The 13,039-nt window shown below is 46.4% G+C and overlaps 1 protein-coding gene across 3 annotated transcripts in view; it reads left to right on the top strand.

Moving 5' to 3' along the window:
- xrcc6 (X-ray repair complementing defective repair in Chinese hamster cells 6) overlaps positions 1-13,039 on the top strand; it is a 94,805-nt gene that overhangs the window by 74,924 nt on the left and 6,842 nt on the right. Inside the window, exon 14 of one of the 3 annotated variants that reach the window (XM_070861669.1) lies at positions 1,390-1,413. The exons of the other annotated variants lie outside the window; for them this stretch is intronic. Coding sequence (XP_070717770.1) covers positions 1,390-1,398 — 9 coding nt within the window. The 3' untranslated portion in view covers positions 1,399-1,413. Of the gene's footprint in view, positions 1-1,389; positions 1,414-13,039 lie in introns of those variants that run through there. 3 annotated transcript variants of the gene reach the window in all.

The following is a 13,039-nucleotide window of genomic DNA, read 5'->3' as shown; positions in this document are numbered from 1 at the left end:
GTACCAGCTCCATTGATACCGAGAGTCCATTTAATTCAACCGTCAGCATTATCGGGGGACACTTTGTGGTAAATGTGTGCACCCCATGTACCTCTGCCTCCTCGATCTGAGGCTCTGGTTCATCGTGATCCGCCGTGGATCTGTCCTCCTCTGTAACATGGTGGTTTGCAGGATTAACAGGGTTTGCAGCTCGCCTGCACATACGTTGGAGGTGTCCCATTGTTCCACAGCCCCTGCAAACATACCCTTTGAAGCGGCATGAATGGAAACGATGATCACCCCCGCAGCGCCAACAAGGTGTTAATGGCCTAGCATTCATCACCCTTGATGGTGGACTCTGAGACATCTGCGGACATGCAGCTGCAGGCATGTGGGGTCTGCCCTGTACGTTGCATTTGAAAATAACATCACTTTATTCACAGTACTTGTAGCAGCACTCGTGTGCTGAGAGATTTGCTTAGTATTGTCACTGGTGGCAATGAATGCCTGGGCTATCGCTATGGCTTTACTCAAGGTTGGGGTCTCTACAGTCAAAAGTTTGTGAAGTATCACTTCATGGCCAATGCCAAGTACAAAGAAGTCTCTGAGCATGTGCTCCAAATGTCCTTCAAATTTGCAATGTCCTGCAAGGCGACTTAGCTCGACGATATAACTCGCCACTTCCTGGTCTTCAGACCTTTTGTAGGTATAAAACCAGTACCATACATCAGAACGCTTTCCTTCAGGTTCAGATGCTCCCGGACCAGTGTGCACAAATCATCGTACGATTTCTCTGTGAGTTTCGCTGGAGTAAGCAGATTCTTCATACGTTGGTGCCCCACAGACGGTGAGGAGGATCGCCCTTCGTTTGGCAGCGTTCCCTTCTCCATCTAGCTCGTTGGCCACAAAGTATTGGTCGAGTCACTCCACAAAAGTTTCCCAATCACCTCCCTCCGAGAATTTCTCCAGGATGCCCACTGTTCTCTGCATCGTTGGGTTTGTCATCTGTATCTCGTCGCCAGTTGTTATGTATGAATAAAAAGTCTGACTGGATACTGTGAGCTCAAAGTAAAGTGTGACCGTAGTCTTTTATTGTAGGTCTCCAGAGTGCCTCTCCAGCCTGTAAGTCATTAATCAACTTGACATTTTAGGACCTTTGGTAGCGAGCCAATTAAAGGTGAACAGGATATCAATTGAGCCAATAAGGTCAAAGAAGGCACGTTCGTTTCTGTAAACTGAGCCAGGTATAAGAACAGCCATTTTGGCCATGTGGTCTCAGTAAGACAAAGGAACTAGCAATCAGCCAAAAGCTTGTTGCTGCTGCCAGAATAAAAGTTATGTTAAAACTACAACCGGAGTTCGCATGTCATTGAAAATTAAGAGATCTAACAATTTTGGTGTCACTAACAGGATCGCTGAGGGAAGAAACTGAATTTTGGACATCGGACCTACATACTGAGGTAAGGACTCCTCTTTATAAAAGTCCTCGGTCAAAAGTCTAAATTCGCCTCTCCTTCTACACGATTCCGAAAGCCTCTGGTTTGCGAACCCTCCGGTTGGTAGTCGGCTTGAGCTCCCATAGATGTCTAACTTCGGCGGTGGGTTAGTTAATTAATCACCGACCCACTGATCGGCTGGAAAGCCTATGACTCGAGACCCCAGTAAAGAAATAAGTATTATGGCAGCAGGAGATAAGAGCAAAGAATTGCCTACAATTGTTAAAGGTGGGCAGGCACCACCTGAGGTTTTGATAGATGAAATCCTCGAACAGTTGAAAGAATACATAGAGCAACAATTCGACTTATCTAAAACCTGAATTAAGATCGAACAAAAGTACGGAACCTCCAAAGGACAATGGTCCTAGGACGAGATTAAAAGGGTCTGGGGAAAAACGACCCGTATGAAAAATAAAGAGCGAATCAGATGGTCCCTAGCCATTATGGGACAGATCCGAAAGCGGAATGAAATTATAACGCGTTCCCAATATGATAGGGACCTGACCAGTACAAAGGACCAATTGCAAGCTGTTTGTGCACAGCTGCGACAGAAAAAACTTGAACTTGAAAAGTCGGAAGTGGAAATTAAAGATCTTAAAGGTGAAATTAAGGAATGGAAAAAATCATTAGGTCAAGAGACAGCAATAGGAAAAGGAAAATGTATCGGTCAATTCCCAGGGTACCCATGTTTGGATAAATTAAAAGCACAAACCCGAAGACACGACCGAGGAATAGATACGGATTCTGAATCCTCTGATGATACAGGGTCGGAGGATGAAGAATTAGGGGTGCGCTTTGCCCCTTTTAAAAAAAGACGAGTTGTAGTCAGATCAGAAGAGACTGCGGATGAGGACGGAACCAAAACAACGAAGAAAAGGGTGTATGCAAAATATACAGAGATACAATTCAGCCAACAAACCAGTCTTGTCACAAGATAATGACCTCAGAAGCATTTAAGCGACTGACAATACAACAACAGAAGGAGTTACTTGGGATAGCAAAAAATGATTAGAGCCCACCCTGGCCCCCCTCCTCACACTAATATAACAGAGGGGAGATGGGCTATATATGACTGTGAGGGTGGGCGATAAGGATGTGGACTGTCTTTTAGACACAGGGGAGGAATTAACATGCCTACAATATGGAGACTTTTTGCTGTTGGATGGTAGGGCACGTACAGCCTATGGAGTTGGGGGCCATAAAATGGAAATTAAAAGGACAACACCGGTACTTATAGGGCTGGGTCCACATGAACTAACCACGCCGGTCTGGATAGGCCCAGTAGATCAACCCCTTTTGGGAATGGACGTTCTAATCCAAGTAGATTCATCGTTGCATTTTGAGGATGGTCGGGTGACATGGTCAATTAGAACTTTGAAGAAAGAAGAATTGAAGGAACACCCGATATGGGCTAAAGATAAGAATGATTGTGGCCTACTCCAGATGGAGCCTGCGCCATTTACCGGGACCAAGCCTCCATGCACTCAACAGTATCCCATCAGTCCAACTGCCATCGCGGGAATCTTACCGGTTATTCGGCAATTGGAGAAACAAGGGGTGCTTATTAAAATGCATAGCTCCTCCAATAGCCCCGTGTGGCCGGTACAGAAATCTAATGAGACTTGGCGTTTGACTGTCGATTATAGGAAAGCTAACCAGTGTATTGATCAAAAAGCTCCTTTTGTCGCAGATCCCTCCACCATTTTTAATGCCCTCAAACCGAAACATAAATATTTCTCGGTTATAGATATGGCCAACGGATTTTGGTCGGTGCCTCTGGCACCGGAGGTTCGACAGTGGTTTGCTTTCACAGTCCAAGGACAACAGTATACTTGGACCCGGTTACCACAGGGTTTCCACAACAGCCCTCTGGTATTCCACATGGCTTTACAAAGCCATTTGCGAGAATTACCTCCCCCGTCATCCACAGTCATCCAATATGTAGACGATATCCTGCTAGCTTCAAACACGGAAGAACAGCATGAACAAGATTTACGAGCTTTGCTGGACCACCTTTGGCTGAAAGGACATAAAGCCAGCATCGACAAAGCACAAATATCCCAAGAAGAGGTTGTATACCTAGGGCAAAAGATTTCGCAAGGAAAGAGAGAACTTACCCAGGATAGAACTGCAGCCATTCGGGCTGCTAAAAAACCCACCACTATTTAGGAACTAAGGTCTTTTTTGGGATTGTGTAACTTTAACAGAAATTGGATTGACTCCTTCACACAGCTTGCTCAGCCACTGAATGATATTTTAAAGGGGAAACGTGCCTCTAAAGAAGCCATCACCCTCACTAAAGAACAGCAAGAGGCCTTCCTGAGTTTGAAAAAGGCTTTGTGTTCGGCACCGGCTCTGGGAATCCCCGACAGTGGTAAGAAAACCGAGTTGAGAAGGAATTTCTTCTCCCAGAGGGTTGTGAATCTGTGGAATTCTCTGCCCAGAGAAGCAGTTGAGGCTAGCTCATTGAATGTATTCTAATCACAGATAGATAGATTTTTAACCAATAAGGGAATTAAGGGTTACGGGGAGCGGGTGGGTAAGTGGAGCTAAGTCCACGGCCAGATCAGCCATGATCTTGTTGAATGGCGGAGCAGGCTCAAGGGGCGAGATGGACTACTCCTGTTCCTAATTCTTATGTTCTATGTAAGCCATTTACCCTGTTTGCCCATGAGAAAGAAGGATATATGACAGCTATACTGACACAAGAACATGGAGAGCGGCAAAGACCTATTGGCTATTATTCGGCAAAACTGGATGCGGTAGCCCTCGGATGAGGAAGTTGCCTAAGTGCCATGGAAGCTACATGTCGAGCGGCAATGATCACTGACGGTCTAGTCCTCGACCAAAAGCTGATTGTCAAGTGTCCCCACACCGTACACGCTTTCCTGTCTATGAATAGAATGTCTCAGGTGACAGCAGCTAGATGGACCAGCTGGACAGCAGTTTTGGAAGCTCCTAATCTCTATTTTGTCTGAGCCAGCCCGGTTAATCCCGCAACTATGCTCCCGCTGTCAGAATCAAGGGAGCAAGAGGGGGGAGAATGTGAAGAGCGTGGAGATTTTAAAAGAAACAGAAGAAGCAGCCTTAGCAGCAGAGGAGCCTCTGCACAAACCAGACCTCGTCCTGTTTACAGATGGTTCCTCCTTTGTTGACAATGGTACCAGAAAAGCAGGATGGGCAGTTGCAAACTTATATGAGGTAGTGGCAAAAGGATGTTTACCCTCAGGAATGTCAGCACAACAGGCCGAGTTACGGATCCTGTCAGAAGCATGTCGAATAGCAGAAGGATAGACAGCTTATGTCTACACAGATTCGCGCTATGCTTTTGGAGTCGCTCACGACTTTTATCTGTTATGGCGGAAAAGAGGATTCCTCACTGCTGCTGGTACACCTATCCGAATGGAAAAGAAGTCCGAGACTTACTAGAGGCCATACATTACCTCAGAAAGTGTCCATCCTGAAGTGTAAAGCCCATACCAAGGAAAATACCACGGAAACACAGGGAAATGCCATAGCCGACCAGGCAGCTAAAGATGCCGCCTCACAGGGCGCTCCCCCAGAAGAACCAACACAGATGTGCAGATTGAAAGCACTCAGGACTCTGACACGAGACCTTCAAACAATGCAAGGCGAGTGCTCCCGAGAGGAAAAATGGACATGGATTGAGGCAGGAATTAAGCTATGCGAAGATGGTGTCTGGAGACAAAGAGTTACCGACAAGCCAGTCGCGCCACAAGCGCTTATGCCTTTTTTAGCCCAACAGATCCACTCGTGGGGACACTTGGCCTCACAACAGATGACGGCACGGTTCCAGAAAAGCTGGTGGGGTCGGGGATTTAAAAAACATGCCCAGCTGATAGCAGACCGCTGTGTGGTCTGCCAGAAAAATAATTCTGGACCCATCACGGTAATGCCCCAACTGAGGCCCCCTGCCCCTGTCGGACCATTCCAGCATCTGCAGGTTGATTATATATCTCTTCCTTCATGCCAAGGATACACTAACATTCTTGTCATGATCGACAGATTCTCTAGATGGGTAGAAGCTGTCCCAACTAAAAGAGCCACAGCCAATCACACTGCAAAGGTCTTGTGTAAGGATTACATTCCCCGATGGGGAGTCCCGAGTAGCATTGACTCAGATCAGGGAACCCACTTTACAGGTGCTGTCTGCCAAGAAGTCTGTAGGTTACTGAACATTACGTGGGATTTACACTGTCCTTATCATCCACAATCATCAGGACAAGTAAAGCGAATGAATCGAACTCTGAAACAACGGCTTGCCAAATATCACCAAGAAGGAACACCATAGCCCCAGGCACTACCAATAGTGCTATGTAACATTAGGGCAACCCCGAACAGAACTACAGGTCTAAGCCCATTTGAAATTATAACAGGAAGACCCATGTCGCTGCCAGGAACTATTGATTTACGGAAAGCTGATGTTCACTTAATGAGTGACACTTTGTTATCATACTGTCAGGACCTAACCAATGCTATTAGTTCTGTTTCCCGACAGGTATCAGCAGCTTGGAGTAATCCACCTGAAGGAGGACACGACATCATCCCGGGAGTCTGGGTGTATGTGAAAAAGTTGCATAAAGAACCTTTGGGTGCCAAGTGGGATGGACCTTACCAAGTGTTATTGACCACCCAGGCAGCTGTTAAAGTCCAAGGAAAGAAAGCCTGGATCCACGCCTCACACGTTAAACGAGCACCCGTAACTGAAGCTGAAATCTAATAAGGATCATTACTTTTTGCCAAAATGTATAAATTTACTGTATTACTGACTGTAGGTGTTCTAGGCATATGCCTACTTCTTACTAGCCGACCTTCTGCACCAAAGGGCAATAGTAGAGTACCCAGGGAATTACATGTAAATACCTTTTTATATATGTCATACATTTATGCCAAACAAGGTAACATTTCCAGTTGTTGGGTGTGTGCGCATATTCCTATTCACTCAAAGGGAGGGATTCCCTTGAGGCCAGTTCCCTTGAATATCTCGGAAATGGCTGAGTGGATAATTAATCAAAACAAAACAGGCAATGCGTTTCAGGATATGGAAAATTGGGCACGTAAATGGAAGTCAGCAGGTTACAATCTGACTACTTTTGAAGGGAGATACCAACCGTGGTACAATAATTCCAAACGGCCCCCATTTTTTGTTATCACTAATACAACGGGAATAGAAAGACCGGGGGAATCGGTCTGTCTGATTAGAAACATCAAAGGAGGCCAAAAGGGGTATAGTAACCGTTCCCGGAATTATAATGTAATCAAGCCACGTAACCGTCCAAACTGGGCCGATGTGGGAATTCTTAACGTAACAGGGATTCTGAATAAAACAGATGGAAAAGCCTGGACAGGCCCCGGAGTATTGCTGACAAAGAAACGGCTAACATTCATTGCCTATAATGGCACTTATTGGGTGTGTGGTCACAAGGCCTACCCTTGGCTGCCCCAGAATTGGACCGGATCCTGCTATTTAGCCCACATTGTGCCATATATGTATCATATAGAGTCACTGTCGGAACATTTACACCGTCCTAAGAGAGCTATCACAGAAACAGAGAGGTTCTTTGCCAATCTGATCCCCAGGTATGGGACCGCCAGACTGGCAAGGGAATCCATTAACATGCCATCCGTTGTGGAACGGGTAGCCAATGATACCTCAGAGGCCCTAGTTAAAATCATTGCAGAAATGGTAGCAATTCGCACAGTAGCCCTACAGAATAGATTGGCCCTTGACTACATCCTGGCTGAAAAGGGAGGTACTTACGCCCTACTCGGAACTGAGTGTTGCACATATATCCCAGATAGCTCCGAAGAAATTACTCACTTAGCGGAGCATATCCAAAAGGAGGTAGAAAAACTTAAGCAATCCCATCATTCACATTGTGGAGCGGAGCCACTGAATGGCTAGGTTCAATAGGAACTTCATTGGTGGAAGGTTTAATTCTATTTGTTGTAATTATTTTATTTTTATATTGTTTGTTTATGTTGATTAAATGTTGTTGCGACCAAGCAGCAGTAGCTGTTGTCCCGCAGGTGAGACACCTTGCAGGTCCCAGCAGACCGTCTGTACGTGGCACAGGGGTATGTTATGCTTAAGGGAAGGTTGTTTACTGGTTGAATTAAGATATTGATTTGGACTAAATTGGAATAAGGTTAATTAACCTACTAAAACCAGACTTCCATTGTGGCCACGATGGAATTCGGGTTGGTGTAAATTTGTGTGGAAGCTACTAGTCCGGACATGTGGCGAAACACATCAACAAATTTTAGAAGGAAACTCTATTAATATGTATGAAATTATTTTGTAGAATGTTTAACCAGTGATACCTGATGTTTTATGATTCAGTTTGTGAAAGAATCAAAGGGGGGATTGATAGAGAATTCAAACAGGCTGCATTCAGAGTAGTCACAGACTTCCCAGTCAGAGATGCTACGTGAGTGGGAGCATGTTGCATGAAGTCATCAATCAACTTGACATTTTAGGACCTTTGGTAGCGAGCCAATTAAAGGTTAACAGAATATCAATTGAGCCAATAAGGTCAAAGAGCATGTTCTTTTCTGTAATCAGCCAGGTATATGAACAGCCATTTTGGCCATGTGGTCTCAGTAAGACAAAGGAACTGGCAATCGGCCAAAAGCTTGTTGCTGCTGCCAGAAGAAAAGATATGTTAAAACTACAACCAAAGTTCGCATTTCAGTGAAAATTAAATTTCATTTAAACCTAACCCTAACCCTAACTCAGTTATAGGTCAAGACCTCATACGCTTACTGGGATTCCTCCTGCTGAACTACTCTTGAAGAGAAATCTCAAGACCAGGCTTTCTCTTGTTCATCCTGATTTTTGAATGATCTTGTTGAAAACAGATGTCAAAGTCAGCAATGGTGTCATGATCGTGTTGCCGTGTCACATGACATCTCAGTCAATGTTCCGGTTTATGTACTGAACTATGGTCAAGGTCCAAAGTGGATCGCCGGCACTGTCACAGCCGAGGAAGGTAACAGAGTGTTTATTGTCCTGTTCCTAATTCTTATGTTCTTATGGGTTACGGGGAGCAGGCGGGTAAGTGGAGCTGAGTCCACGGCCAGATCAGCCATGATCTTGTTGAATGGCGGAGCAGGCTCGAGGGGCTAGATGGCCTACTCCTGTTCCTAATTCTTATGTTCTTATGTTATTGTCGTGCTCAAGAATGAGCAAACATGTAGGAAACACCTTGACCAGGTTAAACTGTTGCACACGGATGAACTGGAACCAAGTGAGGAAGATGCAGTCAGTGACCAACCAACCATTGTTCACTTATCAGAGGGCTCTGCTGACATTACTGACTCTGAACCTTCAGTCTCTGATGTGGTTATGACCACTCCCATCAGATCGGCTACTCAGCCCTCAGTCTCAACGGACTCAGAACGCTCGCCCAGAGCCAAACTTGAACTGAGACGATCAACTCATGAGAGGAAAGCCCCAGACCATCTTAATTTGTAAAAAGACTGTTGCTAAGGTTTTAAAAGGGGGCTGTTGTTATGTATTAATGCTTGGGGGTCACCAGACACCAGAGGGTGCCGCAGTCGGAGGTCATCGGGCTGTACGCATGTGGCATGTGTGCTTGGTCACCTATAATACTAGGACTAATAGGACAGGGGGATGGGAACCTATGCAAGGAGACAGAGGGAAGTAAAATGAGGTCAGAAGCAAAAGGTAGAAAGGGGAAAAGTAAAAGTGGAGGGCAGAAAAATCAAAGACAAAGATCAAAAAGGGCCACATTAAAGCATAATTCTAAAAGGACAAAGAGTGTTAAAAAAAATAAGCCTGAAGGCTCTGTGTCTCAATGTGAGGAGCATTCGTAATAAGGTGGATGAATTAACTGCGCAGATAGCAGTAAATGGATATGATGTAATAGGGATTACGGAGACATGGCTCCAGGGTGACCAAGGCTGGGAACTCAACATCCAAGGGTATTCAATATTCAGGAAAGATAGACAGAAAGGAAAAGTGTTATATATGTAAACTTGTATTTACTCTGTACAGCCACCAGAGGGCTCACCCCCTGGAGTTCCAAGGGATCCCATAATCCCTTGGGAGTACAGGTACTTAAGGAGGCCTCACAGGTTGGCGGGGAACTCTGGAGACCTGCAATAAAAGACTACGGTCACACTTTACTTTGAGCTCACAGTGTTCAGTCTGACTCTTTCTCCATACATAACAACTGGCGACAAGATACAGATGACGAACCCAAAGATGCAGAGAACAGTGGGCATCCTGGAGAAATTCTCGGAGGGAGATGATTGGGAAACTTGTGGAGCGACTCGATCACGCTAGATGGAGAAGAGAATGCTACCAAACGAAGGGCGATCCTCCTCACCGTCTGTGGGACACCAACGTATGGCCTCAGGAAGAATCTGCTCACTCCAGCGAAACCCATGGAGAAATCGTCTGATGATTTGTGCACACTGGTCCGAGAGCATTTGAACCCGAAGGAAAGCGTTCTGATGGCGAGGTACTGGTTCTACACCTACAAAAGGTCTGAAGGCCAGGAAGTGGCGAGTTATGTCGCCGAGCTAAGACGCCTTGCAGGACATTGTGAATTCAAAGGACAATTGGAGCACACGCTCAGAAATATTTTCGTACTTGGCATTGGCCACAAAACCATATTTTGCAAACTTTTGACTGTAGAGACCCCAACCTTGAGCAAGGCCATAGCAATAGCCCAGGCGTTCATTGCCACCAGTGACAATACTAAGCAAATCTCTCAGCACACAAGTGCTGCTACAAGTACTGTGAACAAAGTGATGTTTTCAAATCATAACATACAGGGCAGGTCATATATGCCTGCAGTTGCATGTCCGCAGATGTCTCAGAGTCCACTATTAAGGGTGATGAATGCAAGGCCATTATCACTTTGTTGGCGCTGCGGGGGTGATCATCGTTTCCATTCATGCCGATTCAAAGGGTATGTTTGCAGGGGCTGTGAAACAATGGGACACCTCCAATGTATGTGCAAATCCTGTTAAACCTGCAAACCACCATGTTGCAGAGGAGGACAGATCCACGGAGGATCATGACGAACCAGAGCCTCAGTCCGAGGAGGCAGAGGTACATGGGGTGCACACATTCACCGCAAATTGTCCCCCGATAATGCTGAATGTTGACTAAATGGACTCCCGGTGTCACTGGAGCTGGACACGGGCACGAGCCAGTCCATCATCGGCAAAAAGACATTCAAGAAACTGGTGCAGCAAGGCCTCAAGGCCAGACTTAACTCCAATTCGCACGAAACTAAGAACTTACACAAAAGAACTGATTCCCATAATCGGCAGTGCTACCGTAAAGGTCTCCTACGATGGCGCGGTGTTTAAGCTACCACTCTGGGTGGTACCGGGCGATGGTCCCATGCTGCTCGGCAGGAGCTGGCTGGGAAAGATACTCTGGAACTGGGACAACGTCCAAGCGCTATCGCCCGCTGACGACACTTCGTGTGACCAGGTCTTAAACAAGTTCCCTTTGCTGTTCGAACCAGGCATCGGGAAATTCCAAGGAGAAAAAGTGCAGATCCACCTAATTCCAGGGCGCGACCCATCCATCACAAGGTGAGATACATGATGAGAGAAAGGGTAGAGATCGAGCTAGACTGGCTACAAAGAGAGGGCATCATATCACCGATCGAGTTCAGCGAGTGGGCCAGTCCTATTGTCCCAGTCCTCAAGGGAGATGGCACCGTCAGAATCTGTGGCGATTACAAAGTTACTATCAATCGTTTCTCCCTGCAGGACCAATACCCACTACCAAGGCCGACGACCTCTTTGCAACGCTATCAGGAGGAAAGACGTTCTCGGAGCTGGATTTGATGCAGGAACTGCATCAACACGCACAAAGATCTTTTCATTTATAACAGATGCCCGTTTGGAGTTCGATCAGCCGCGGCGATATTCCAGAGAAACATGGAAAGCTTACTGAAGTCTGTCCCGCGCACCGTGGTCTTCCAGGACGACATCTTGGTTACAGGTCGGGACACAGTTAAGCATCTGCAGAACCTGGAGGAGGTTCTTAGTTGACTCAACCGTGTGGGGCTCAGGTTAAAACGCTCGAAGTGCGTTTTCCTGGCGCTTGAAGTGGAGTTCCTGGGGAGAAGGATCGCGGCGGATGGCATCAGGCCCACCGATTCAAAGACGGGGGCAATCGAGAACGCAACGAGGCCACAGAACGTGACAGAGCTGTGGTTGTTTCTAGGACTCCTGAACTACTTACCGGGTCTCAGCACACTGTTAGAACCACTGCACATCTTAATGTGTAAAGGGGATGAATGGGCATGGGGCAAAAGCCAAGAAAATGCCTTTGTAAAGCTAGAAAATTGTTATGCCCAAACAAATTGCTTATGTTGTATGATCCATGTAAGCGTTTGGTACAAGCATGTGGTGCGTTGTCATATGGCGTCGGGTGTGTATTGCAACAAGCCAATGATTTTGGGAAATTGCATCCAGGAGTCTGTCTAAGGCTGAGAGAGCCTACCACATGATTGAAAAAGAAGCATTAGTGTGTGTCCATGGGGTAAAGAAAATGCATCTATATCTGTTTGGGCTCAAATTTGAATTGGAAACTGACCATAAGCCACTGATATATCTGTTTTCCGAGAGTAAGGGGATAAACACCAATGCATCGGCCCACATCCAGAGATGGGTGCTCACGTTGTCCACATACAACTACGCCATCCGCCACAGGTCAGGCACAGAAAACTGCGCCAATGCTCTCAGTAGACTGCCATTGCCCACCACAGGGTGGAAATGGCGCAGCCCACAGATCTAGCCATGTTATGGAAGCATTTGAGAGTGAGCAAAATCTGGACGAGCCAGGACCCCTTATTGTCCCTAGTCAAAAACTGTGTGCTTCATGGGAACTGGTCCAGTGTCCCAGTGGAAATGCAGGAAGAGATAAAGCCGTTTCAGCAGAGCAAAGATGAAATGTTTATGCAGGCAGACTGCCTTCTGTGGGGCAATTGAGTAGTGGTTCCCAAGAAGGGCAGAGACACCTTCATCAGTGACTTCCACAGTACCCACCCAGGCATCGTAATGATGAAAGTAATAGCCAGATCTCACATGTGGTGGCCCGGTATCGATACGGACTTAGAGTCCTGTGTGCATGCTTGCAGTTAAGCAATGCACCCAGGGAGGCTAAGTTTATGGTCTTGGCCCTCCAAACCGTGGTCTATGCAGGCCCGTTCTTGGGTAAAATGTTCCTTGTGGTTGTAGACGTGTATTCCAAATGGATTGAATGTAATATCATGTCGGCCAGCACGTCTGCTGCCACCACTAAAAGTCTGCGGGCCATGTTTGCCACACACGGCCTACCTGATGTCCTGGTGAGCGACAACGGGCCATGTTTTACCAGTGCTGAGTTCAAAGAATTCATGACCCGCAACGGGATCAAACATATCACGCCTGCCCCATTTAAACCAGCGTCCAATGGTCAGGCAGAGAGAGCAGTGCAAACCATCAAGCAGGACTTGAAAAGGGTAATGGAAGGCTCACTGCAGACTCACCTATCCCTGGTCCTGCTT

This window comes from Pristiophorus japonicus, chromosome 19 (genome assembly GCF_044704955.1).
Source record: "Pristiophorus japonicus isolate sPriJap1 chromosome 19, sPriJap1.hap1, whole genome shotgun sequence".
Lineage (NCBI taxonomy): Eukaryota > Metazoa > Chordata > Chondrichthyes > Pristiophoridae > Pristiophorus > Pristiophorus japonicus.
Note: the sequence above shows the minus strand (reverse complement) of the source record. Positions and strands in the feature narration are given on the sequence as shown.